The sequence below is a fragment of the Onychomys torridus genome, chromosome 3, assembly GCF_903995425.1.
Source record: "Onychomys torridus chromosome 3, mOncTor1.1, whole genome shotgun sequence".
NCBI lineage: Eukaryota > Metazoa > Chordata > Mammalia > Rodentia > Cricetidae > Onychomys > Onychomys torridus.
Genome location: NC_050445.1, coordinates 28,246,317 through 28,273,604, shown reverse-complemented (window position 1 = coordinate 28,273,604; position 27,288 = coordinate 28,246,317). Strand labels below are relative to the sequence as shown.

The window sequence follows — 27,288 nt, the reverse complement described above, 5'->3', positions numbered from 1 at the left end:
ATCTCTTTTTCTACAATGAATGCATATTTTTCGTAACTTTTCATTAAGTTAAAGAAAAGCACACTGTACCTGAAATTAAGTTTGCAGCCTCCTTTGAATTTTCTCATCTGGGTGGAGCAGCTAACAGGCAGAACTATCGACCCACCTAGTGAACAAGCTGTAAGTGGTCCCCCACCCCAGAGAGCAAAGGTTATCCCATCTTCTTATCATTGAAAAGCCTTAGCTAAACAATGACTTGAACACCACCCCAACACTACACACCCATTCTTAAACACACAGAACAGACATTCTCAGGGAAGTCTTCACACACACACACACACACACACACACACACTGTAGTAAAGCACACACCATGGGATCTGCTCTCTTAAAACAGCCTTTTAAACTAATGAGCAAAAGAAGATGAGACCTGGGTTTCTTTCAATAGTGTTTAATGTTACAATGAAAAAACCATGGAAAATAGTCTGACAGAACACTAGAGAGACACAGATAGGGAAAAGAACAGCAGCCTGAGAGTGAGCGAACTGCATTTTGGTTCAGGCGCTTTCCAGCTGCATAGCTGTAGAAGTTGGAGGTGGACTTTCTTTGTCTTTAGAAGATAGTGAGGAAGTTGCTTTCCACTTCTAACACTCAGCAATGTGCAGCTGACACCGTGTGTTTGTTGTACTTTTGTTGCTTGGTTTTCTCATTATCGCCTGAGCTTTTGTTTGAAAGAGGGTAGCCTTTCTATGTAGCTCAGGATGGTCTCAAATGCACTATGTAGCCCAGGCTGACCTTGAATTCATGGTTCTCCAGTCTCATTTCCCAAGGGCTGGGATTACAGGTGTGCACCACTACACCCAGCCCTCACTCTGCCTTTTGTTTGTTTTATGTGTGTAGGTATTTTGCCTACATATATGTCTGTACGTCATTTGAGTACGATGCCTGATGACCCAAAGATCCTCGGTAACTAGAGTTGCAGATGGTTGTGAACCACCATGTGGGTGCTGGGAATCAAACCTGGGTCCTCTGCAAGAGCAACCAATGCTATTAACTGCTGAGCCACTTCTCCAGCCCTTTGTTTGTTTGTTTGTTTTTGTTTTTGTTTTTAATCAAAATAAGACCTTTCTGAGGAGCTCAGGCTGGCCTAGAACTTACCAAATGGTCCAAGCTGGTCTCAGATTCACAACAATTCTTATGACTCAGCCTCCTAGGATTACAGGCATGCACCACCATACTCAGCTTTCACTGTTTTATGCCTGTGTACCCCTTCCCTGGGTGGAGTGGGCTTGTGTAAAGTAGGATGTGATGGGCAAGAGACACATGCATCCACCACGTAAGCCAGAGATTCAGGCAGGGGACTTTTGCAGCAGATCCTTAACCCAATAAACATTCAAAGAGGGATCTGACCTGAGATTTTAATATACCTCAAAAGAGGGAAACTGGCATTGGTTACCTGTGAGAAGGAAGACAGATAGTAAAGAATTCTATTTAGCAGGCTTAGCACAAGGCAGGAGTATCTACCCCAGAGGAGCCCGCATGAAGATGAAGGCTCAGGGGTACCCTAGAGGAGCCCACATAAAGATGAGTGCTCAGGGATCCCCCAGAGGAGGTGGCAAGATTCCAGAGCATAAAAGGCTATTTGTTGCTCCCTTCTCCAACTGCATGAGAACTGCATGTGCTGTGGTGAGGAGCAAGATTTTCAGGTTGTTTTTTTTTTTTGTTTATTTGTTTGTTTGTTTGTTTGTTTTGGTTTTCAAGACTTCCCAGTAGTGTGTGGTTTGGCCAGAGGGACGGACTGCTGGAAGTAATACTTTTGGAAGTTTTCTATAGTATTTCCAGCCGAGATGCATATGAGAGGTAGAGAGATCCGTGAAGCAGGCAAGTTTGCTCCTGGGCCACAGTAGTGTTAGTTGAGGGAGAAATAAGGCCCAGGGATGAGAGCTGTTCCAAAGGAAGAACCTCCAGAAGGAGGCAACTGATAAGCAGCTGGGGCAGGAGAACACAAGTGCCAGGAGGGCTCAGAGCCTGGGTGTGCTGGGGAATGACAGTATGACGGGGCAAATGGAGAAGTGCAGAAGGGGAAATGGTTTGACCGGAAGAGGAGGGGTCCAGCCGTCAGCGTGTTGAGCAACAGGCTTCAGGCGGACTCTTTCAGCTGCATCTGTCATTCAACTACTATAGGACTGTAATTCAGGGGCAGCCCTCAAGCCAGAGACGTGCACATAGCCATACATACCACAAGATAGCTGACAAGTCTTTCAAGGACTCCTTTGCAGGAAGTGCAAGGCCTCAGGAACCGTGGGTCATGTAAAGAGAATGGAGGAAAATTCCAGGATGAGATCCTTGGAAGTGGATGAAGTGACCTTGGGGTTCTTCAGTGTGGGCTAAGGGAATAAGGACTCGGATAAGCAGAGATTTGACTTAGGACTTCGTAGATGGCCTTGGGACTGTTTGTGCCCTACGGTGGAGACAAAGTTGAGTGAGCAATTGACGAAACCATGGAAGTTGTTAATGTAGCCTGATCTCAAAGTTTGGCAGTGAAGCTAAGTATCACAGTGGCCTGTAAGTCACAGCACATGGGAAGTTGAGGCAGGAGGATTGTTATGTGTTCAAATCAGACTACAGAGTGAGACTCTCTCTGTGTCTCTCTTTCGTGTGTGTGTGTGTGTGTGTGTGTGTGTGTGTGTGTGTGTGTGTGTTTTAGGTGCTTCAAGTTAGGGGAGGAGAATCCAGGTATGCATTTCAACCAGGAGGCAGAGGCCCACAGGGACCAGGCCAGAGATCCCCGAGAGCAACAGTTGACCTCAGAGGCCCCAGTGGGTTCAAGGACAGGGTGACACACAGTGTTTGGTTGGAAAGAAAGAAGGATGAGGGAAGTTACACTGGCTAGCTGCCAGGCATTTAAGGAGTGAGGTCATCGGTGAGTGGGAGGGAGGGGGCCAAGCTGTGGGGGGCTCCAGGAGATGGAAAAGGTTTGGAACAGCTGCTGTCAGGAAGGCAACTGGGAATCTGGCAGAGCCAAATACCAGACAGAAGCTGGCGCTGGAGGGTGTGGCAAGTGCTGCAGTGTTTGGGGAGCTGTGCTGTGTTCAGGTCTCCACCTACTTTCTGCAGTGTGGAGGCAGAAACAGGAAACAGGCGCTGCTGTGGCCTGGGGTTAGAGATTAGGTCAGATAGCCCAGGGTGGTAGAAGAGGCCTTTGTAGAAAGAGCTTGTAAAGAAGTCAGTCCAGGGACTTGATTGACAAGGCACACGGGCAGGTTGAAGCCTGGGACACTCAAGCCCTTCTGCTAGGCTATTAGTAGTATGGGTGGGAAAGGAAAGTGGGGATAGTTGGAAAGGCTCTTGGGAGCAAAGTGCTAATAAATCATAGGTCCAAGCTATCCTAGATGGAAGATACTGCAGCAGAGGATTTTGAGGCCATGGCAGTTGAACAATGACATTGCTTCTGGCAGGCAGAGGAGGAAGCAGCTGATAGTGTCCTGCAGAAAGGACACGGGCACCCACAGGGAGGAGTGCGGTTGAATATCCTTCCCAAGATGGGGACAGCCATTTATAGTAGCACTTACTAGAGAGCAAGGATGAGCTGAGTCCATTTCCCTGTCCTCAAAGTGCCCGGAAGGGAATCTTAGAAGAGGGCAAAGGTGAAGCTTGCATTCAGGGACCCCCCTATTAGTTAAGAGTAGAGGACTGAAGGAGTCAGTCTTAAGGAGAGTGGCTAAGATCACAGGGAGTGTGACTTTTATTCTTTCCTTGGGAAGGTAGAGTATGGCAGGTAGAGCTCTGAGTACAGTTTTGGGGGTGGAGAAGGAGATAGTGAGGGGCTTCCGGGACTGGAGGGGTGAAGGCATCAGCAGGTGATGGGGTGACAGTGTCCTGGGTGGGCTTAACCCTGCAATAGACTAGACCCATCCAGAGTTCTTGAAGGAGTGTCTCAGGGACACGCTGGTGCAAGTCAGATAGCCCCTGCTCAAAACCCCAGGACTCTGAGTGCCTTGTCCCTACACAAGGACATCCCTCCCCTCTCCAGTCTTTAGCCCTCAAGGTCCTTTACATAGGAGGAATGGTCTAGCCTAGGAATTGACCTCTGGCTCTCCCCTGGAGACTTGCTCGGGAGGACTGGGATCAGGTAGACTACAAAACCCTCACTTAGGATGGAACCTAAGTGTCTGAAGAGCTGAGGGTAGGTTCCTGCAGACAGCTTTTGAAGGTTTAACCTATGCTTCCAGCCTCGTTGCATCCTCATGCTGACAGGGCCTACTCAGTAGCAGGTGGGATGAGTAGGTGTATATGTGTAGGTATATGTGTGCAGTCGTGGTGTGGCACTTGTCTGGGATGTGGAAGACGCTGTCTGAGCATGCTCTGTGAAGTTGGTGTGTGGCCTGGTGTGTTTGAGCTGTTGTATGCCTAGTTTCCATTGGTTAGTTGGTCTCGTCTATCTGGATGCCTGGGAGTGCAAGGGTTTGAGCTAGACCGGTGAAGATGTCCCACTGTAGGAAATAGAGGCTAAGGTCAGCTCTGCCCTATGTTTATATGTGTGGTACTAGGGGTCAGGGCAGGGAGCAGCAGAGAGGAGCCTGAAGAGTCCTAGCATCATGGAAAGGAGATGGAAGCTTCATTCTCAATGTAAGAAAGGGGGTCAGCTGGTCCATCTGGAGGAGTTAGAGAATATAAAAAAAGCGTTGGGGTTTTAGGTGCGCTCTCCTGGCGGCCCGGGGCCCTTGACCCTCAAGGAGGTGGAGGAGTTGGAACAGCTGACCCAGCAGCTGATGCAGGACATGGAGCATCCTCAGAGGCAGAGTGTGCCGGTGAATGGTGAGTCCACTGCCCACTCTTGGGGAACCCCTTCCCTGTTGGTATGTTGGCTGGGCATGAACTTCCAAGAGCTCTCGGGATCTTCTGTTCTTACTGAGGTGAAATTTTTTGATCTCCCCAGAGTCCTGTGGCCGATGCAATCAGCCACTGCCCCGTGCCCAGCCTGCAGTCCGTGCACTGGGACAGCTGTTCCACATCAGCTGCTTCACGTGCCAACAGTGTCAGCAGCAGCTGCAGGGAGGGCAGTTCTACAGCCTGGAAGGGACGCCCTATTGTGAGGGCTGCTATACCGTAAGTCTGGGTTGGGGCTTCTGGCTTTGGTGGGGCTGGATGAGTCTTGAAAGATATGCCTTGGGTACTCTGGTTCCCTCACAACCTGCTCTGATTGTCTCCCAGGAGACCCTGGAGAAGTGTAACACCTGTGGGCAGCCCATCACTGACCGGATGCTGAGGGCCACTGGCAAAGCCTACCATCCACAGTGTTTCACCTGTGTGGTCTGTGCCTGTCCCCTGGAGGGCACCTCTTTCATTATGGACCAGAGGAACCAACCCCACTGTGTCTCTGACTATCACAAGTGAGAACCTGCCATGTCTTTGTTTTCTATTCATCCACGTTTTGTCTGGTAACCAGGCTGCCACCTGGCTCCGGGTCAGCGACAGACCGTAGAGCTTGCTTGCTAGCCACAGTGGAGGCCCTTGGCTGTTTCCACGTTAGCCTTGGCTCCCTTGGGCTTCTTGGGGTGTGTCTTTGTTCAGCAGTTGGTCCTAGATTGCCTATGTTCGCATTGTAGGCTGGGTTCTCAAAGTTCCTTTGGAGTTCAGCTGCTTGGAGAACTGACTTCTCCCTAGACCTGTAATAGTCCTAGGCTGGTAGGCAAAGAAAGTACCAACATGTAACTACAGGATGGGAAAATTAAAGTGTGTCCCCACCTTGGACAATGTGTCTGGGGGATACATTTGCAGGATTTTGTGTGTTTCCTCTGGGCCCAGGCTGGAGGGAAGCACATGAGAGGGAGGTGTCTTCTGTCCTGCTCTGGAGTTCCTGCGGAACTGTTGTTTGGGTGGGGCAAGGGTGTGTGTGGGAGTGAACACCTGTGACTGAGGTGTGGGAGATGGAGCATTGTGTGAGTGGAGAGGCAGGAAATCTCTCTTGATAAAGGCCTGCTGTGTGCGCCCCTTGGTCCTTTGGCCTTTCTCAGGAACTCACTCCGCCCAGAGATGTGGAATACGAGGGTGTTCTCTTGGCCGCACAACCTAGGCCTCCTTAGCCTGGGCCCTCCTAGGGGTTGAAAGCCCAAGGAATCTGGATCCACTGAACCCTCTGGACCTGCTCTCTGACCCTGTAGGCAATATGCTCCAAGGTGCTCCGTCTGCTCGGAGCCCATCACGCCTGAGCCTGGCCGTGAAGAAACTGTACGAGTGGTCGCTCTGGACAAGAACTTCCATATGAAGTGTTACAAGTGTGAGGTCAGTGTCCCTCCTGTCTTTCAGAGGTCACTTTGAGCCTTGGAAAAACCCAGGGACTTCCCAATGGGAGGGAAGAGTGGTGGCTTTGCCTGTTGGTGTGTGCATACGTACGTGTGGGCTGGGTTGGGGGTGTCGGAGGTTATAGCAGTGAGAAGCGGTCAGAATGGAGTTAGGATTGGATGGGACAGGCTCCAACCCTGTAGTGGGATGGCAGGGTGTAGGTTCCCTGGGAACTATCTATTCTTGCCTTTCTTGCAGGAGAGCCCTGGTAAGGAGCAGGGGAGGTAGTTTGGTCAGGAAGGTATGGTGCAAGGCCAGAACGTCAATCCCAAGCCCATGAAATGCTTGGTCTTCCTCCTTCAGATGGAGCTGTAGTACAGTAGGGTGGGGCAGCAACCTTCCTGGCCAGCGTCCCTCTTACCTCTCCTCCTTTCCAGGACTGCGGGAAGCCCCTGTCCATCGAGGCAGATGACAACGGCTGTTTCCCTCTGGATGGCCACGTCCTTTGTCGGAAGTGCCACACTGCTAGAGTCCAGACCTGAGTTGAGGATGGGCCTCCTTCCAGAGCACAGGTCCACTCCCCACCATGGACCACCCACACTGAGACCAACCCTTGCCTCTACCCTCCCTGCATTCCGAACCCTTCCCCAGGATCTCAAGTGCCCTGACCCAGGGCCTCCGCATGGCCTAGAGGTGCTGAGGCGCAGCCCTGGGCTCCACCCCTTGCCTCTCCTGCAGGGACTGCCCATCCTCCCGAGGTCCCCAACCCAAGGGTCACATTTAGCGCCGCTGCTTTCACTGCGCCACGGATGCCCTTGGCTGGCCTGAGCAGCCTATGCAATGTGCTTGCTGAGGGTGGGAGGAGCCCTCACCCTCCAGGAGCCTGGCTCCAGCAGCCCGGACACCCACCTTGCCCTGTGCTGCTAGGTTGTGGCCACAGCTAAAATTATAAAACCTCATTTTCCAGAACTGCTAGTACTTGCTTCTTTGATAATACCTCAACTCCAGGGGTTGAGATCAAGGGAATCAATGGGGAAGAAAGATCATGGGTGAGGATGAAAACTCAACTCCTGTTTATTTACAAAAATAGATAATGCATATATAAGTATACACATATATATATTAAACCCTCCCCCAGCACCCGCCCATCCACAATTCCCCTTCACTTGTACCGCCCACCTCCCTTTTATAAACAAAGGCTCCTTGGTCCAAAGGCAGAGTCCTGATTGAATGAGCAGGAGCAGCACCAATAGCCTACATCTTGTAGGCTGAGGAAAGGCCCAGGCTGTGACCACAGCCCTGTCCTTGCTCATGGAGGGGGCAGAGAGATGAAGTGTCTTTTCAGTGGCCACTCAGTCCTTAAATCCTTGAATACTGCAGAGAATGCGCTTCTGGTGCCCCGGCAATGTGATTCCCATCTGCGTCAGGTCCCTATGCAAGAGGGAAGGGAGGCCTTGAGTCTACAGGTTCAGACCTCAACCACCCTCCCATGCCCGGGCTGCCTGGCCCCAGAGTCCTTACTCAGCTGTCAGCTCCAGCACACACTCCATGGTGTCCAGCCCAGCCGAACGGAAGTGCAGGATGTAGCGCTTCATGCGTATGGACTCGAGCCACTCAGAGACACTTCGGTAAGGGATCCCATCAGAGCCACTCAGGCTGGGCAGGCGGAGGGTCACCCTGTGGGATTTGATGCCATGTTTCTTCCCTTGGAGTACAGGGAGCTGGTTGGCCTGGGCCACCACCTTGCAGCCAGCACTGACTCTGATGCTTGCACGTAGCTCATCTAGGCTCTCTGGCCGTAGACTGGCTGTTATCTGAGCCTACTCCCTGACCTGTTTCCTGGTATGCTGTGCTCCAAGCAGCAGGTGGGCAGCTGACGGACCTGTTCCATGGGTAGAGCTAGGGAATGTGGATGCAATGGGCATCCCCAGTGAAGAATTCCCAGCCCTTCAGACATGAATGCATCTTGACTAAGATAAATCAAAAACAGGAGTATGGCCCTGCAGCAAGATGCCTTTTCCTAAGATGGCCACCTAGGAGCGGCCCTCACTTGCCACATTCGACCTCCCAACTGCTATTCTTACACTTTGATAGCCACAATACAATGAGTGTTCCTGTAGGAAAGCCAGCCAGAGCCAAAAACCATTAGCAAAGTAAATCTGCTGGGAGAAAAAATATCCAGCATTCCAGAAAGATTAGCACACACAGTCTCCAGCATCCGAGGGAGTTGTGCTCCAAAAGATAGTCTCAAAAGTTGGAACATGGAAAACAATCCCAGAAATAAGGTTATATATGGTGGGTTTGATACAGAGGCCAGTGCACCAGGCTGTCTTGCCCGATAAAGCAGTTGAAGTCCACCCTTGCCTGGCTCCCTGACTTGACCCCCTCCTTCCACTTCATTCTCTACATTCTGGCCGTGTTTTTGATAAAATACAACTTAGGGAAACTGGTCCACATTTATTGTTCTCACAGTCCTACCTCCGCGGCAGGGCTGCTCCTCTGCGCTCATCTACGCGGCTTTCCCTGTTCAAAGGGCTGCTGTCCTCGTTCGGGACTGTCTGTGAACTGTCTGTCATTCCTCAGCTCCTTCTAGACAGGCCATGCAGTCTGAGGTAGACTCAGCCTCCCTCCTGTCCCTACCCCAACCTAGCTGCCTGAGCTCCCAGGAGCAGGTACCAGGCTGCAGCAAGGAGCTTGTACCAGGAGGTCCTCTAAGATTTGTCAAATCTGTGAATCTTTCCTCCACATGCAAGAATATATGTATACAGTATGTATATGGGGAAAAGAAATTCCCCCAAGTCTCAGATGGCTGCAGGAACACCAGAGGTGGGGTCCCAGTCACAATGCAGCACAATGTAAGTGATAAAAGTAACTGGAAAGGTTCCAGGGGAAACAGAGTAAGTGAGGTCGGTAATCTAGAGCTAACTCTAAATCCTGCCTTTAAAAACTTATGATAGATGGGATCCTACCTCTGTTTGCCTGGGCTTTCCCAAAGGGCGTGGACTGGGTTCTATCTCATATGCCAGATTCTGTCTAGAGCTCCCCAGGACCCAGCATTCAGTGGATAGGCTCGAGTGTCCATTTTTTAATTTTTCCAGATTTGACCTCCACAAACTCCCATCCTTTCCGAACATACTTACTTACCTGGGGTCAAAGTTGGCAATGGTCCTTAGGGAATGGGGGTCAGTAAGCAACTGTTCCAGATGTGCCTGCAGCTGGAGGAAGTGAGGCCGCCGGGTCCTGTCATAAGCCCAGCAGTTCTTCATGAGCTCATACAGAGGGGCAGGGCAGTCCACAGGAGGGGGCAACCGGTAGCCGTCTTCGATGCTTTTCATTACCTGTAACAGCAGAAGACAGGGAGAGATGCCCAGGCAAGGAGCTATATCAGCGAGGAAATCACACAGAATTATTGTGCTCTAAGCTCTAAGCAACGCTGACCAGGGTAGATGGAGTAACGAACAAAGAAGTAACAGAGAAGAGACCACAGGAAATAGTACCCCCCATTGGAGCCGAAAAGAGTTATAGGGAAGGACCGTGTTAGGGAGTGTAGAAGAGACGGGGGTGTGCCTGGGACGACGTGGGGAAATGGTCCAGGTTTACCTCTTGATTGCTCATCTCCCCGTAAGGCTTGTCACCAAAACTCAGCACCTCCCACATTACAATCCCAAAGCTCCACACATCACTGGCTGTGGTGAAGATCCGGTGGGCAATAGCTTCTGGGGCTGTCCAGCGGATGGGGATCTTCCCTCCCTAAGAAGGCGTGGCATGGGAGAGGGATGTTTCAGGGCACGGATGAGTACAAAACGGTGTGGGAAGGGAATCGGGTCTCTTGCTTGTGCCTGGGTCATCAATGTGAGTGTGGATGGGACTCTAACCTGGGTTTCGTAGGTGCCATCAAAGTCATCCAGGAGGCGGGTTAAGCCAAAGTCAGATACCTTGCAGCACAGGTTCTGATTCACCAAGATATTCCTGGCAGCCAGGTCTCTATGGACATAATTGTGGCCACTGAGGTAGTTCATGCCCGATGCTATGCCCAGAAGCATAGCCACTAGCTGACCAGGAGCTAGCTGGTCCTCTCGTTCCTGTAGTAGGATGAATGTATACATCAGAGGATGAACAGTCTCCCCACAAGGCATGGGGCTCCATGGTGTGACCCCTCCTGAGCTGGCTCTCTGCCCATCTCACCTTTAGAAAGGCATCCAGGGCTCCATTTTCCATAAATTCTGTGACGATCATGATGGGCTTTCCTGAGATAGAGCACATGCATCACACCCAGGCCCAGGTTTCCTCCCTTCGGCATCCTGCTCCCCTCCTCCATTGCCCCCACCCCATCCTCCCCTTTCCACACATTCTACTCCCATTCCTGGGGATGACTGCATACTTTTTGTGACAACACCTTCTAGGCGGAGAATGTGTGGGTGATTGAACTGGCCCATGATAGTTGCTTCTCGAAGGAAATTCCACCACTGGCCATCTGGGGATGTGTCTTTCAAGGTCTTAATGGCCACGGTCTTGCAGTCTTGGCTGGGGAGTCTCAGGGCTCCCCGATACACTTCCCCAAACTCTCCTAGGTGGGATGAAAATAAGGTTGGGGCCTGATGCAGTCAGACTACCTCATAATCACCAATGACACCTCTAGTACCAGTTTCTCCTCACTGGAAATCTGAGGAAGGACAGAGCTTAGGTTGCCCTTCTGAAGAAGCAACAGTCTGGAACCAGTCTGAAACTGGGCAACCTAACTACCATTGTCTTCCATGGCTAGCATGCTCCTTGGCTTATGTTAAGTAAGTACTCACTAAATGCAGAGGGACTGAGCTGTGTTGGTGAAGGACAAGCTGGTCCAGAGTTAGTGCCCAAGTAACAGGAGGCCTGCCTGTTTCCTGTGAACGAGCTCCCTAGTCACAGTGCTGGCTTGGCTGCATAATTGACAAGGACACTGCCAAGCTTTGTTCTCCATTGAGATCTATTTTCCCTGGTGACCCAGGGGATTGGGGCAGCCCGAGGACACTGGGCCCCTGATAGAATGGAATAACGATTTAGGAAAGCTCTGAATCTCTCCTACTTTGGGAACCATCTGAGAACAACCTGCAGCTTGGCATGGTGACACCTCTATGGGTAGAGATGAGGTGTTTAACATTCTTTATCAGAAACCCCATAACCACAGAGCAAAGTGTGTAGGAGGCAGAGGCTGCTCCAGGGCACAGCAGTTCAAGGAGGATACAGGATACAGCAGGCATGGGCTCAGCTGGGAACTCAGGCTTGAAGAAAGCAATCTGGGCAGCCACGTGCTACCACACAAAGGGGACCAGCTAGGGTCACAGCAGGACTTACCTTCCCCTATGACAGTGTCTACAATCAGCCAGGCTGGGTCTAGTTCCTGGGCAAAGTCCAAGGCTCCCTGTGCAGGGTCCTCATAGGCCTGGAGGTCCACATAGGGTTTTAGCCACAGCTTGTCCTCTAGGGAAGACAAGAGGGCTCAGCCACTGCAGTATACACTTCAGGGATCAGAGCATGGGGGGCTAGGGAGAAGGGCAGACAGCTGAGCCGCTTCTCAATCCTTCTCTGCTCTCTGAGGTGAGCCTGGCTCTTCTCTTAGCAATGAAGCCTTCACATCCCAGCCTTTTTCATGTCTGTGCTCTAAGCTTCTCTGTCCTACTGTTCAGGGTCCATAGTGGTGGCCAGAACTCAGACCCTGTAAATTCCTTGTCCTGAGTTACCCAATATTCCTATGACTTGTGTCCCAGCTTCTGACCCCATGCTGTCCAAGTCACTTACACCTCATTCACTCCCAGATGAAGCCTGCCTTCAATGCCAGCTACTCAGACAGACAGCAGACTTTCTCTCTTGCAGAGCCACCTAATGAAGTGAGGAGCAAGAAGCCCACATGCCTCAGAGGATTTTGTTTTTTTTTTTTTGTTTGTTTTTTTTTTTTTTTTTGAGACAGGGTTTCTCTGTGTAGCTTTGCGCCTTTCCTGGATCTCGCTCTGTAGACCAGGCTGGCCTCAAACTCACAAAGATATGCCTGCCTCTGCCTCCTGAGTGCTGGGATTAAAGGTGTGCACCACCACTGCCCGGCGCCTCAGAGGATTTCAAGCCCTTCCTGCCTGGCCTCACTCAGCTCACAGACCTGGCCACCAAGGTGGAGAACACTGCTCAGAGCCCAGGGTGGCTGTGCACAAGTACCAGAAGCTAGTAGATAATTGCACTGGAGCTGCTGACAGCTAGCTATCACAGCAAAGTTAATTAACCAAAATTAATTAGGTGGCAAAATATGAGAGCCCTGGGGACAATATACCCCACCCACATTCCCAGAATTGACCTAGGCATCTCTCTCTCTCTCTCTCTCTCTCTCTCCCTCTCCCTCTCTCTCTCTCTCTCTCACACACACACACACACACACACACACACACACACAGCACTGCCTCACCTCGATCGACATTGGTGGCACGTTCACGCTGCCTCTGCTGTCTCTGCCGCTGACCTCTCCTGCGGAGGTAGGACAACTTCTTCAGGGACCCAGGGAAATCTCAGTGGTCCAGTGGGCTCTGGCTGAATTTGCCACAGACATGAGAGCTGGGTGTGGGGCACATCTGAGCTTTGGTTTTAGGGGACAGGAGGATCATCTGGGGGGTACAGGCAGGGCTTCTAACAAGGCAGAGGAACCCCAGATTAATGGGTATGGAGGACAGAGCCAGCACCTTGAACGGAAGACATAAATCCCGATCAGCAGAGCTATTCCAAGCAGCAACCCAAAGATGATGGCCACAATCTCTCCTCCGGTCAGGCTCCTGGAAACTGGGCATACAAGTCAGAAGTCTAGGGGTTCATAGTCTTTAGGGGTGATAGAGGCTAAAAGGTGGGGTCTTGAGTGTATACCCAGAGTCAGTTTTTAAGTGGGCATTGGGTCTATGTCTCTATAGAGATTATTGAGGAGACACATGTGCATATATGTACAGAGAAGAGCATTAAAGGGTCATTAAAAACAATAGGGGCTGAAGTGCCCCAGTGAGACGATAATTTCGTATGTTTGGGGTAGGACACGAGATAGATAACCTACCTGGTGGGCTTGTCCGAAACTCATGGTCAGGGGAGAAAGGGCCAGGGCCCAGTGGGGTCAATGTCCGTACTCTCACAATATATGTGGTGTCTGGCTGGAGTTTTGTCAACAAGACCCTGGGTTCCAGAACCATCTGATGCCATTCTTCATCCTGTGGGTGGGGCTTGCATGAATGAGGCTGTGCTGAGCCAGCCTTGGTAAAGCCAGGCAGGTATGGAAGGGCCTGGACAGGGTGGGCTGCCACAGTAAGGTCGAGAAAGCCAGCTTGTTTAGGATGTTTTCCCCAATGCTATACTCCTAGTTGGGAATGTTAGGGTATACTAAACACTAAAGGGTGTGTCCAAGTAGCTTTCTGACCTGGTTCAGCACATGCAGCTCATAACTCAGATTCCCTCCAGGATTTCGGGGTCGGGACCCTGCCCAAGTCAGCTCCAGCTGCCTCGGCTCTTTCTTCACCAGCCTCAGGGACAGGCCAGAGAGTGACTCTGGACACACAGAATGACAGGGTTGAATTTGGAAGGAAAGCAGGAATACTTTAAGTTGCGTCTCCACTGCACCCTGCCCATCACTCATCCCTGTGGCCTTGGGCTGGCTCCAGGCTCCTCACCTGCATGCCCCATGTTGAGGCTGAGGGAAGCACTGCTAGGGCTGGAACTGTCCAGTCCCGACACTCTGTTTTGGGATTTGATGGTAAATGTGTAGTTGGCATAAGGCTCAAGGCCTTCCACCTGCACAGTACATGCAGTGAGCCCTGAAGCCCCTGGGGCGAAGCGCACGCCTTTTCCACAGGGTTGGCAGGGACCCCCATCCTGTGCGATGCCTCGACATTGCAAGCACTCCACACTGTATCTGATATCATGGCGTCCCCCTGTATCTTTGGGGGGCTCCCAACGCAGGGAGAGCTGAGTCCCTGATACAGAGAAGCTCAGATTTTGGGGAGCCGATGGGGGACCTGTGGGAGAAGAGGAGGCATCAAATAGGCAACTCATTTTGCTCTTCCCTTAGCTACTGACCCCTGCTTCTGTCCATCCTCCCAATTACTGACATTCTCCAAAGCCCTCATGAAAGATTTGACTCCTACCAAAGAAGTAGTGTAACCACACCTCTGCATTCTAGAGAGATCAGGGGGCAGGGAGGGGCTGTGATCAGTGCCTGACTCCCTGGGTCTCCACTACTTGGTAAGCTCTGCGAAGTCCTGGCCCCAAGGAGGGCCCAGTAATTGCTGCCAGATGGCCAGGTCCTGGCTGTAAGACTTACGTGTGCATGCTACCTGTGGGCCCTCCCCAGGGGCTCGGTAATGTCCATTCTCACAGGTACAGATGGTGGCCCCCGCAGACACGGCTGTGCTATGTTGGGGGCACTTGAGACAATGGAGTGTTTCCATGTCCCTTCGGTAGGAGCCAACAGGGCAGGCTGGAGAGAGAAGGCAGAACCATGTTTTTTGTTGTTTTGTTTTTACATGAAAAAAACCAACCCTGCACACTCTTTGCCTCCCACTCCCTGGAATTGGAACACCCCTGCAGACATGTCACTCCAGTTAAAAATCATGGAAATGAAGGCCTGTTTTGGCACCTGGAAGGCCCACCCAGGTGGTCCATGGGGCTTCCTACTCCCCCATTTCTTACCGGTGCATGCCACACTGCCACCGCTTTCCTCGTAGCCAGGCTTGCAGTGGCACTGCCCCACAGGCACCAGCCACTCACCATCAGGGCTGCAGTGCATACGTGGTGTACCTGCAGACCCCGGGCTGATCTGTGCATGGGAGACGCAGGTTCCAGCCACTTCTACCAACCCTCCAGGTCCAGGGAGAGTGTCAGGGAAGTGGGCCAAGCCATGCACAGTCTCTGCACAGTGCTGGTAGAACACTCTTACAGACACTAGGGCCACACAGGAACCTGGGTTGTGGAAAGCTAGGTAGAGGCCACGGTGGGTCAGGCGGCCCAAGGAGCAGCGCTCTACATTCAGTTTCATAGAGCCAGACTCCAGGTCTCTAATGGTGAAGCTCTGGTCTGCAGCCACGGTGGTTACCTAGGGGAGAAAAAGGAATGATGGCGAGCCCATGCTTCATCCCTGCATCACAAACAGTTTTTGGTTTCATATAGGCTGACTACCTCTAATCCACAATTCTAAAACCTGAAGTGCTCCCAAACCTGACAATGCCCATGGCATGCCACAAATGGAAATTTCTATATATTATCTCATATGATGGATCACAACAATCATGCAATCATATACTTTGCATAAAATTACTTCAAGCTACATGTATAAGACATATATAAAACGAATAAAATTCATAATTCGAATTGGGTCCCATCCCCAAGATATGTCTATATAACACTCCAAAGTCTGAAATCTGAAACACTTCAGACCCAAAGCATTATGGATAAAGAACGCCCAATTTACACAGCCGTGATGGAAGAGTGTGATGTACAAGGTCCCAGGGTAAGCATTTTGTAGACATGCTGTATAGCTCATGTCTTACCATCTTACTTAACAGAAGAAGAAATTCAGGCCATGACAAATTAGTCTTTCTAAAAGACAGTAAAGCTATGATACGATGGAGCTAGGATTGGAACCCAGGCAGTGGAATGCTACAGACCATAAATTTTTCCACTACTGGGAGGTGTTCCCAAGCTTGGTGCCAATGAGGTGATCAGTTACAGAGTGTGTCATAACTAATTTATTACCAATAACAAACTTTACAACCTTCGCTCTTTGGAAAGAAATGAGAGCACATCCTACAATAAGCTTAGATGGTTTTGCTTTCTAGCATGTTTCTACGTTATGAAAGAATGTCATGGTACTAGTGATTGGCAGCCAGGAACTACCCTGTGTAGTTTCAGCAATACTCTTGGGGTCATGTCACATATGAACATGATGGGCACTGAGGTAAAATGTCTGAAAACCTCCACAATACACTCCCCTTTCAACCATAGCACCACGCAATTTCAATGAATGGAAGTAATAAGGCTATTACATGATGTGGTAACCAATGTTCAGAGAGGTTAAATGATTCCCTTAAAGTCAGAGCACAGCCAGTGGTACTCAGTTCAGCCTTTCTGGCCTTCTGTCCTGAATTCTTTCCCTTATTCTACATTCACGCTTGTCCTGCTCCTTCTTGGCTGAGCTGAGTCATGAATGAGGATCGAGATAAGGGTCTTCTCTATCAGGGATAGGATGGCATGAAGGGACAGCAGCACCTTTTGGAACAAAGGCCGTCGGAGCTGAATGCCCACATCCTGGTCACTCTCCATGTAGAGAAGGTTGAAGGTTTCCTTGCATCCCAGAGGCCCAGCTCCCCCTGGGAAACTCTTACAATCCCGCACAGTGAACTGCAGCTCTACATGGACATGCGAAGCTTCCTCCCCTCGGTAGATCCAGTTGGAGCGAAGCCAGTGGTTAGTGTCTCCACTTTCCTGTACTGGGCAGTCCTGATACATGTACAGGGGTGTCCCATTCAGCATTTGTTGCCCCTCACTCCACTGCAAGAAAAGAATCAGAGTCAGTGACCAGAGCTGATGAAGAGGGAGTTGGAGCCAGAGCTCCCAGGTTAATGTGACTTGTCCTGCCTCACTGTCCTGCCTCCCAGCCCCAGGAGAGTAGGTTAAGTATTTCAAGCTGGGTGGGGGGGTTATTTGGGCTTGGGGCAGATAAGGTAACAACCCCTTTACATCCTAGCCAGTTTTGGTTGGTCTCATAATTTCATCTGCTTCAATAAAGGAATTTAGGACAGGAATTTAGTTAGCAAAACTGTCAGATATCCCCAAGGGCAAAGCCCATTCAAAATCCATCTGCCTGTTTGTTCAGAGCCTTATTTTTCAAATAGCAAAGCCCCTCTGCCCTTGGAGGACAGGGACAAGCATCGAACTCTCTACATGGGGATCTCACCCTCTCCAATATTCCTTCTAGTTAGAGCCATCACCGAAATCTCAACAGTGAACTGGACTCCCAGGCACCACCTAGTCTGTCCCTTGACTTTTTTCTTTAACACTGAAAGGATTTTTAAACCTAGTAATCATAATGGCTGGCACTACTATAACTCTCTGCAGGCCACTGATACAGGGCAAGTATAGAGTAGCTTGCCCAATATCTGAGGGACTTACTTGGGTATTAGGAGGCAGGGTTGGAATATGAAGCCAGGCACTTCAGGTCCAGAACGTATGTTCTTAATCTTCACATCTCTGCTTATTCTAGCAGGTTGGGGATTGACTTACAAAGGTGAGGTCTCCCCAATCCTTCCACCTTTATTCTGAGAGCTAGCCATTCTTATGGGTTTGCAACAAAGCTTTCTAGATCACTTTCAAAACCTCCTGAGGAACTGTCTAAACGGTTCTGTGTTTTTAGAATAAATGTCATACAAGGGTTGTTCTGTGACTTCCTTTGTTGTAACAAATAACACCATGGAATTATGCCTATAGAATATACATACAGACCTGTCTCTTGTTGCAATATATATACAGCACCCCATCATATAGGTGCACCACAATCATTTAATCATTCACCTATTTGGGGGTAATTATTTAGTTCCTATTTATTTATTTATTTATTTATTTATTTACTTACTTACTTACTTACTTATTTATTTATTATTTTAGGGAAGTAGACTGATGAATGCAAGATTTCTATTGAATTGAGTGAACCAAAAATAGACCACAAATTTTATAAGATGTTGCTAAATTGGCCTCCAAAGACTTTATCAGTTTACATTTCTACAAAAAAGTGCAAGAGAATTTATTTTCTTAAAAGTTCATCAGAAGGGATATTAATGTTCTTTTTATCTTTTGCCAATCCAATGGCCAAAGCAGCTTAGCCTTTTCAGACTCATTTCTTTGAAGGGGAGAGTGCATGTTTCTCTTTTGTTCATTGGCAGTTTATATATATATATATTAAAGTCTGCTATTATTCACTTGTGGGAGCTTTTTAAAAAATGCAGTATAGACACTAATTATTTGCTTGGTATGTATGTTTCAAATATTCTCAGCCATACCACATTTTTGCTAATGGCACTATTTATGTGAAAACATATTTTTCATCTTCACAAAATAATATCATGCGTTTTGGGCTGTGTATTACGCCTGAGATCATACATTTCTTTTTGTCTTTTGTCTTGAAAATTTTGTAGGTTTGGTTTTGTTTAAACTTCGATCTCACCAGAACTGATTTTTTTATATCTGCTCAGAGAAGATGGAGAAGTGTTTTTTCTCTTGCACTGTTATAGAAATTACAGACATTCAGTTGTCAGTATGGTGACAAATCAATACTTTTGGGGATCAGTGTACACCCCAAAATATGTTTATTTGGCCATTGAGATGATAACTTGAAAAAAAAAACAAACCTATAAATACCGGATTAGCTCATACAAGCTGTCCTTTGGTAAAAGACATTTACATCTTTGGCGGGGATTTACATGTGAGCTATCAGGAAGTACCAGGAAGAAGGTGGCTCAGGGAACACTTCTTTTACCCTAGAGACTTTTAAATGGACGCAGCAGGGGCAGCCTTTGTTCACTTCACACTTGGGCCAGTCAGCACCTCCCCACCCCCACTCCTTTCCAAAGCTCAGGATGACACACAAGCTTCAACCCTCTGAACTTTCCTGGACCTTCATCCTGTGTGAATGAAGGTAATTAAAATAGTGTTTCTCCCGTTAATTCATCATCCTTAGTCACTTTCACAGGCTCACTTAGGGAGAGGGTAGGAAGTATTTCTGTCCCCAGCAATACTTTGCACATTGACTTGAAATTCCATGGTCATCCATGAAAATATCGCACATGTGGATTTGTGTTTGGGCTTTCTATTCTGTTCCATTGGCCCGGGTGTTCCTGTCATCATTCCAGGTTTTAATTACCGTTGAGGTTCTGATTATCTGTTGGTGGGACAGATATCATAGTTCATCAGCAACATTCTTTCTCTTAAATATTTGCTTGGCCAGATATAGTTAAGAAAGAAGCATGTAGTGCTAGCACACTTTGGCAGCACATATACTAAAATTGGAAGGACACAGAGAAGATTAGCATGGCCCCTGTGCAAGAAAGAAAGAAGCGTACAAATTTCACAAACCATTTCACTGATATTTTGGATGCCATCCCATTATTTGATGGAGAAGAGACTGAAGCCCTAAGAACGATCATCCTGAGATTTTATTCCACTCCTTGGAGCGGACCCTCATGACAAAAAACAAACAAACAAACAAACAAAAAAGACCAATTAAGAATTGGTAGGCTAGGGTCATCTTGAAGCACACAGTTTTGCATTATGTCATAGAGCTCAAAGATCAAGAGGGGTGTCCCAAAGCCACAAATCTGGGATGAAAGGGTACCTGGAGTTACTGTGGGGAAGCTCTGCTGAGGAGCCAAAGAAAAAGGCATAGGGCACAGGCAGGTGGACAGGGTGGTCATGGTAATGTGCGGCAGACAGTAGCCAGACTGCCAAAGCTGCAGCTGGAGCCTAGGGAAACAGATGTGCCCAGCTGTAACTGCCTCTTCCAATTCCAGCAGTGACAGATGGGGGACAACTATCATCCAGGGCCAGCGCTGAGGATCCTTTCATCTGACACTCAGGAGTTGCTACATGTGTGTATTCTGGGAGCTCGGCTCTATGGACTTAACCGGTTTTAGAAGGAGGGGAGGGGACAAGGAAGAGAGGCGGATGGGAGCATTGCTGCTGGCAGTGTACTGCCCTTCCAGCACTGGACCATGAAAGGGGCCTTGCTTCCTCTGGGGCTCAATTAGGGAAAACTTATTTGGGTGGGGCTGGTGGAGCCATAAGGAAAGGCCAGTGGGAGCCAGCAGATGGTCCTGCTGCCTTCCTTGTGGGTGATTAGCTGGTTTATGAGATGAGGCACCTATTAGAGTTGGCCTAATCCAGGATTTTCCAAACGGCCCCTCCTGGAGGATACATTATGGTGTAGTCTATTAACTCTAATTATAGGCCACTCTGTGGAAGAGCTCAAAGGGGAGCCTCGACCCTCCAGTCCAAGGGAGAAAGAAAGCAATAACCCATATCCCAGAAACAGCGGCAGCACATGCCTTAGGTACTGGAGGAAGGGAAGGAAATCCAGAGAATAGGTCCAGGACCACTAAGTCAGTCTCCAGCCCTGCAGGTATTGCCATGTGGCTGTAAGGCCAGCTCTACTGGGTTCCAGCCAGGGTATCTCTGGACTTTAGGCTTGAATACATTGTGTGTGTGTGTATGTATGTGTGTGTGTGTGTGTGTGTGTGTGTGTGAGAGACGCATTAATAATCCACCTCTGCTCACTGGTCTCAGGGACACCTAAGGTGGGAAGGGACTTGGCGCTGGCTTTTTCTTTCTCAAATAGCTGGAGCACCTGGTGTTTGTGGAACCTGCCTGGGAGGAAGAGAGGACAAGCCGAGTGTTTAGGGGCCTTGGAGGGGAGCAGCTTTTAAGTTTGAGGGAGTCAAAAGACCTTTGAAGACTTTGATGAAAGTTTTGGTTCTCCTCTTCAGAAAAAAAAAAAAAAAATCCATACATCATTTACACTTTTATGGAGCTCTCTAATGTTCTGAAACCCATCCACAGAACTCCACTGCAGTGAATGGAGCTGAGGCTTCGATGAGTTCCAAGTCTCTTCTCTCATCCAGCTGATAGCCTTCCTTAGCATAGGCATGCTCTCTCTAGGGGATGTGAACTCACCCCCCACCCCCACTATGGTAGGAGGGTGAGGCAGAGGAGATAGTCCCAATGGAGTGAAGTTTGACACCCCCCAACCCCCAAGTACCATTCAGGAGGCTCTGACTCAGCTTCCCCTCCCCCACCAGAGGAGACACTTCCAGTTTTTCCTGCTCTTTTCTGTTCCTCCACCCACCTCTCCACCCCATTTCCCCCTGGACTTCAGACTTGAAATTTCCCAGGTCCTTCAGACACTTACCCCGTCCTCCGGGGGATCCAGAAGCCAGCCCAACTCTCCTTGTGCCTTGCTTGTGTCCATCAAAGTGACTGAAAGGGGAGAAAACAACTAGGATGTCACCTAAGGGGAGGAGATACCCTAATACCAACATTGGGTATTCTGGGACTCCCGGCCCGAGGCTGCCACATTTTCTAACAGTGTGACATCCTGAGGCAGCGGGGGCAAAGGGGTCCAGGAATGAGGAATGAAACGCTCCAAGGATTACAGTGGATTCCTTCGGAGTGTGATGGGAGCAAGGGAGAGAGGGGCGAGGGTTGGGGGCTGTCCTGAACCAGAGTCAGGACAGCAAGCATTGGAAGAGCAACCTCAGACACTGCACCAGCGGGGTCCGGGAGGCCTGGAGCACCCCTCTGCTGCAGGGATGCCATGGGTGGACGTCAGGGAAGATAAGCCTTTGCAGTCCTGAGTGGGACCCTGGCAGGGGACTCCTGGTGGAGTTTGACTTTTGCTGTCAATGGCCAGCTCTGGTAGGTGAGGGTATAGGAGAGGAGGGGCGCTAGGCGCAGCTCCGATTTTGGGAAGTGGGAGGGGCACAGCAGTCAGAGAGGGTTTGCAAACCCTTTCTGTGTAAGGTTGGACCCCTACACCTGGGAGCCCCCGAGTCCTAACCCTTCCACCAGTGGCGGTCTGTCTGTGGTCTGGTTAGGCTGGCAGAAGGAGGCTTTCCATCTCGGACTTCTGAGTGCTGCAGACTCAGGGGTGGGTCCAAGGAGGGTCCCATGATGCTGCAGTGGGAGTACAGCTTCCTGGCTGTGGTCAGGAACTCCCTCTCCACCCACAAACTAGTACTGGTCAGCAGAGGGTAGGGGTGACTGATCCCGTGGGCAGGAGTCTGGGGTTAAAGGCCAGAGGCTGCCCTGGCCAATCGATCTCCCCGCTACTGGGGCGAAGCCAGGCAGAAGGAGTAGGGCGCGGAGAGGAGGGCCTCCTCAGGAATGCCGGCTCTTGCAGGCTGCTGCCCGCCGGCCCGGAAAGGGGGAGGGACGGGATCGGTACCTTCCTCGGCGCGCGCCCCCGGGGGCAGCGGGGCGCAGAGCAGCAGCAGCAGCAGCAGCAGCAGCAGCGCGAGCCCCGGGGGCCAGCGCCGCTCCATGGCGCCGGCCAGGACCTGGGACCTCGGCCCCGACGGCTGGGCCAGGTCGCGAGGGACTGGGCGAGCCAAGCCGGCCTGGCGGGGGGGGGGGGCGGGGCCAGCTCGGGGGCGGGGCCTCGACCTCACCTGGTTCACCTTCTTAAAGGGACAGGAGGGCAGGAAGGAAACTTGTTAGACAGGTAATAAACTTTAAGACCTGGAGGCGTCTTGGTCGGAATGAGACTGAGGGCGCCGCCTAGTGCGCCTTGCTAGGAATTGACTAGACATTTCTTAAGTGTATCCTAAACCCAACCCAGTTTTCATCCAGCCTTCAACCTAATTCGGCTTGACCTGAAAGACATCTCTGTATTTCTTTCTTTCTTTTCTTTTCTTTTTTTTTTTTTCTGTTTTTTTGTTTTGTTTTCGGCAGACTCTAGAGTTGTCATAGTCACAGGGAAAGTTAGGAGTGGGAAACACTCCTTCATTCTTTTCGGCTTAGATGACGACCATGCAAATTGGTACAATACTTAGCAAAGGCATGAGGAGTTTTCAGAGGGAAGCTGGCGTGACCAGGGTGTTAGGTGGCAGAGATTGAGAAAGGCTTGCAGGCAGGGAGCCTCAAGGTGCGCTCGGGGAGTGGCACACGGACCAGTTTGACTGCTGGGGTACGACACTTGTCTTGGGAGCAAGAGCAGAAAGACAGGTGTGGAGCAGAGTCAAGAAGGTCTTGGTAAACAGGCGGAGGAGTTTGAGCCTTACCATGCACCCGCAGAGGGGACCGGGGACCCGGGGAGCATTCCCAGTATAGTTTTGGAGAAGAAAGGAGCTTGTTGCTTATCTCAGCCTTAGTGGTGGCAGCTCTGGGCTCTCCTGTTCTTTTGGGACTGCCTCCCATCCTACTTAATAGATGTCTGTTCCGCCTTCATTATGTATGCGCTTTAAGCTCAGGGGCAGTAACCCAGTCCTTTTGCTAAACAAACTACTTGTCTGAAGAGGAATAGGGGTAGGGAGAGCGGAGGTCAGCCCACAGCTGGCTAAAAGGAAAGCTTTTAGGCCACAGAGGAGAGAACAGGCTGACAGAGTGAGCTCTGCAGCCATGGAGCGCCCACTCTTCCGGGTTCCTTCCTGTCTTCATCCCACTAACATAACTTTTCTATCATTTAAATTGTTGCATATTTTGGTCATTGTACAGGAGGGGAAGTGGTAGGTTATAGATGACCTATTTAACTTTTAGAGTTCATGCTTTTCATTATTTCCCATTTCTAAAAAATACAAGTATTGCTAGTTAAATACGGTCCCCCATCTCTTGGCCTACCCTATAGTCATTAGAAAAATAATGTTCAACAGAAAGAAATGAAATGTGGGATAGAACTTTCTATCCCCTTCTCTGCAAAGCCCCAAGCTAACCGCTGTCTACTATCTCTGGTGGTCCCTCTCAGGATTCTCTCCCCATCTCCATGCCATTTTACTTTCCTCCTGTCCTTCCCTCCACGCCTCCACACAGACATGCTTTTAAATTGTGGGCAGGGGGTGAGGGACAGAGGACACCCACCGCCTTTGCACCAGGGATCTCTTTCCCGGATGTTCGGCATCTGGGAAGGAGGAGGCTCATGCCTGCTTTTTCCAGGCAGAGCGTTGTGATTTCAGCAGGGAGGAATGGGTGGAGGGTGCGAAGCCAGCCGAGTGGGGATGGAGCAGCATTGGACAGTCGCTGCTAGGAAACAAGCCAGACTGGTGAGGTAATGCATGTACTGCTTCATGGAGTTTGTTAACTTTAGAGGACCCTCGGGACTCAGGGGGATGAGGGAAGGGCAATGGAATACGGAGTGCTGAGCGCTGGAAAGGAACCTTGCTTTTGCTTTAGGGTAAATTATCTATCTGTCCCCGCGTGCTATTTATTTGCGGTGTTTTTTGTTTGTTTGTTGGCTTGTTTTGTTTTTGTCAATGTAACACAAGCTGTAGTTATCTGGGAACAGGGAAACTCAGTTGAAGGATCGCCTCTAGCAGATTGGCCCGTGGGCAAGTCTGTGGAGGTATTGCCTTGACTCAAGATTGACGTGGGAGAGATCAGTCCACTGGGGGCAGTGCCATCCCTGAGCAGGTGGTCCTGGGGTGTGGAGGTAAGCCAACTGAGAAAATCTTGGGATGCAAGCTAGTAAGCAATGTTCCTGTACGGCCTCTGCTTCAGTTCCCACCCCAGGTTCCTGGTGGATGACGTCCTTTCATGATGGACTATAAACTGTAAGTGGAAATAAACCCTTTCCTCCCCAAGCTCCTTGCATATGGCGCCTGAGTCCTCTACCTCCATCCAAGGTGGTGCCAATATGACATCTCTTTCTGATGTTTGTTCGGACAAGAGGCACTTTCAATTTTGGACTCTGTCTTTGGCTAGCAGTAAGACTGTATCAAGATGTTTACACTTTCTTGGCTTCAGCTTTGCTGAAACAGCATCATAGCTGAGGCCATTAGAGCTCCGAGTTAGAAACCTTACGCCAGTTCCCTTAGTTGTTCTGTGTGTTGGTTTCCTTGCCTGTAAAATGGGATTAATCATGTCCATCTCACCGATCAGGAGCGACAATCAGAAGGGAGAAAGTCCTTTCTTATCTGCTACATTCTAAGCAAATGCTAATTTGCTAGGACAACAGTGGAGTCTGGGGCTTGGGATGCTTTCCCCTAGGCCCCTCACCTTACTCCTGAGCTCAGCAACCTCTGTGACTAAGATATCAATCTTTTTTTCCGTTTAGAATTAACTTTATTGAGGCATCATGGACATGAAATAAATTGTACCCATTCTGAGTGTACAGTTCAGTGGGCTCTGACAAACGCACAGGCCCTCGTTACAGCCACCTCAACCCAGACACAAACTGCTCCCATCGCTTAGAAGTAGATCCTCGAGCCTCTTTGAACAACAATCCACTTCTGGCCTCAGGCATATGTCATCACAGATAAGCATGGCCCTTTCCAGAATTTCATTAGTTTCTGGGGTCTGGCGCTTCCCCTTCAGCAGGATGTTGCAGGATGTCCCTCCCTGTCGCCCATGTGTCAGCTGTTGGCACTTGTTGCTAAGCATCACCCTCTGTGTGGATGTCCTAAGTCACTGCTTAACAATTCCAAGTGGAAACTGAGAACTCTCCCTCTGTTCTGATTCCCTAGTGGCCTGGGCCTCTGATCCTGGGGCCTCCCACACAGACTCTGCTCTTCCCTAGTTAGAAAGAACTGTGTGTCAGCTTCATCCTTACCCAGCAGTTAGGAAAGAGAGCTGCAGTCTTTGTAGACACCAGGACTTCCCCCGGAATCTTGCTTGTTCCTGTAGCCTTGAACTTCACACTGCTTTGCTTATATTATCCCTGATTTCTCTCGCTGACGGGTGCCTTTCTGACCCAGGATATGGTGAAATTACAACTCAGCTAAGGTCAAGGTCTTCTGTGTCCATAAAGCTCTGGGTAAAAAGCAACTTAGATCTTTAGAAGGGTAGCTCATCAGGCTTAGTAACCACTCGGAGACCATTGGTACAAATTAACGTATCAGATCTGGTCCCATGTAGATGGGACCAGAACAACTTTGCTACTTACATGGGGCCGGCCCACACTTGTAGGAGCGAGATTTAGGAGATTGTGTGGGCTGTGGGAGGGAAATCTAGCTCATAGCTGTGTAGCGTTGGGGTGGACTCTGCACATCTTTGATCATAGCCTGGTTTGGTCCTTCCCTTCTCTTCTCAGCTGTGTGCTTACCTATCTCCCCTCTGATCCTGGTTTACTATCAGGGACAGGGGCGGAGATAATAATAGTTACTGTTTATTACAGCACCTACGCATGCTGCTGGGCACTTTACATATATTATGTCTCTTCTCACACCAACCCTTTGAGCAGTGTATTATTAGTCCATTTTATAGATGGAAAAATCCAAGACAGTGGAAGTCACTTAAAGTCACTCAGCTGTAGAACCAGGATTGAACTCAGTTTTGTAGGACCCTTTGGTTAGTGCCCCTAACTTACGGTTTTCAGAAGCAAAGATGTCACGGTCACCTCATTTTGGCCTCACCCTTCCTATCCCTATACACCCAAACTAACATGTACTGTGATGTAAAGTACTATCAAATAGAATTTTCTGTGTTTGAATTTTATAAAACAGAATCACCTAAAATGTATTCTTTGGCATTTGAAACCTTTGGTTTACATTACAGATGTGAGCTTTGGTCACATGGTTGTGGGTTGATTTGTCTTCCAAGTGTGTGATTTGCTCTCATTCATCATATGAAGAGCACCTTATTTTAAAGGACCTCTTGATCTATGGTTAATTGTTCTACTCTTGAATTGCTACAATGGGTGACTCTCATGGTTTATCCTGCTAGTCCATATGCCTTCTAGACAGGCTTAATCCTACTGAAACATACTTCCATTAAGGTTTTGCTAACCTTAACAATCATTGATTGATTAATTAATTAATTAATCATTGATTAATGTATATGAGGCAGCCCAATGGCCATATTCTTCACCCCAAATGTTCTTCTTTTGATCTACACCCCTTTGCTAGGAGGGAGACACTCAAATTGTCCAGGTACTCAGGTCTTCATATAAAAACAAAGTCTGTTTTGAGATAGTGACAGGTTGAAGTTTCTCTAAGATCTCTTGGCAGGTTTAATACTCTTAATAGCTTAACATGCTTCTTTGCCTTATCTTCCCCATGTACAAAATGAGAGTATGGAGATGCTATGGTCTGAATGCCCTCCCCTGGATGCCTCAAGCTTCATGCATGGAGACTTTCATCCCCAGATTTGTTTGCAACGATACTTAGAGATGAGGCTTTTGGGAGGCGAGTAGGACCAGATGCCATCATGAGAGTGGGTCTTCTTGAAGGCTGTAGTGGCTCTTCACAAGGAAGAAGCTCAAGCTTTCACCCTGGCCATGTCTTGTCACGTTGTGATGCAATCAAAAGGCCCGGACCTGTTGCTTCTTGGCAAGCTGTTCAC

General features: G+C 49.5%; 2 protein-coding genes and 1 non-coding gene across 3 annotated transcripts; 2 read left to right on the top strand and 1 right to left on the bottom strand.

Annotated features, from left to right (window-relative positions):
- Positions 1 to 4,650: 4,650 nt before the first annotated feature.
- Zyx (zyxin) lies at positions 4,651 to 7,233 on the top strand. The gene is made up of 5 exons (XM_036181507.1): positions 4,651 to 4,797; positions 4,919 to 5,088; positions 5,194 to 5,372; positions 6,144 to 6,264; positions 6,702 to 7,233. The coding sequence occupies exons 1-5, from the start codon at positions 4,752 to 4,754 to the stop codon at positions 6,804 to 6,806; spliced, it is 621 nt and encodes a 206-aa protein (XP_036037400.1). The 5' UTR covers positions 4,651 to 4,751; the 3' UTR covers positions 6,807 to 7,233.
- A 90-nt stretch (positions 7,234 to 7,323) lies between these two features.
- Positions 7,324 to 22,392, bottom strand: Epha1 (EPH receptor A1). The gene is made up of 18 exons (XM_036181506.1): positions 22,244 to 22,392; positions 21,209 to 21,276; positions 16,522 to 16,803; positions 14,947 to 15,349; positions 14,579 to 14,734; positions 13,929 to 14,273; positions 13,679 to 13,806; positions 13,322 to 13,472; positions 12,963 to 13,059; positions 12,692 to 12,750; positions 11,596 to 11,721; positions 10,646 to 10,831; positions 10,450 to 10,511; positions 10,140 to 10,346; positions 9,865 to 10,014; positions 9,409 to 9,602; positions 7,786 to 7,941; positions 7,324 to 7,695 (listed from the first exon to the last, which is right to left on the bottom strand). The coding sequence occupies exons 1-18, from the start codon at positions 22,338 to 22,340 to the stop codon at positions 7,617 to 7,619; spliced, it is 2,946 nt and encodes a 981-aa protein (XP_036037399.1). The 5' UTR covers positions 22,341 to 22,392; the 3' UTR covers positions 7,324 to 7,616.
- On the top strand, positions 19,277 to 19,387 carry LOC118580928. The gene has a single exon (XR_004944589.1). It is a non-coding gene; the product is annotated as a U6 spliceosomal RNA (small nuclear RNA).
- Positions 22,393 to 27,288: the final 4,896 nt, after the last annotated feature.

Bases quoted from the DNA above. Each gene is read 5' to 3' on its own strand.
- Epha1 (XM_036181506.1), bottom strand. From the start codon at position 22,340: ATGGAGCGGCGCTGGCCCCCGGGGCTCGCGCTGCTGCTGCTGCTGCTG. The intron at 10,015-10,139 runs GTTAGAGTCCCA...ACGCCTTCTTAG, and splicing joins ATGGCACCTACGAAACCCAG to GGAGGGAAGATCCCCATCCG. The intron at 9,603-9,864 runs GTAAACCTGGAC...CTGCTGTTACAG, and splicing joins GGGAGATGAGCAATCAAGAG to GTAATGAAAAGCATCGAAGA.
- Zyx (XM_036181507.1), top strand. From the start codon at position 4,752: ATGCAGGACATGGAGCATCCTCAGAGGCAGAGTGTGCCGGTGAATG. The intron at 4,798-4,918 runs GTGAGTCCACTG...TGATCTCCCCAG, and splicing joins GCAGAGTGTGCCGGTGAATG to AGTCCTGTGGCCGATGCAAT. The intron at 5,089-5,193 runs GTAAGTCTGGGT...ATTGTCTCCCAG, and splicing joins ATTGTGAGGGCTGCTATACC to GAGACCCTGGAGAAGTGTAA.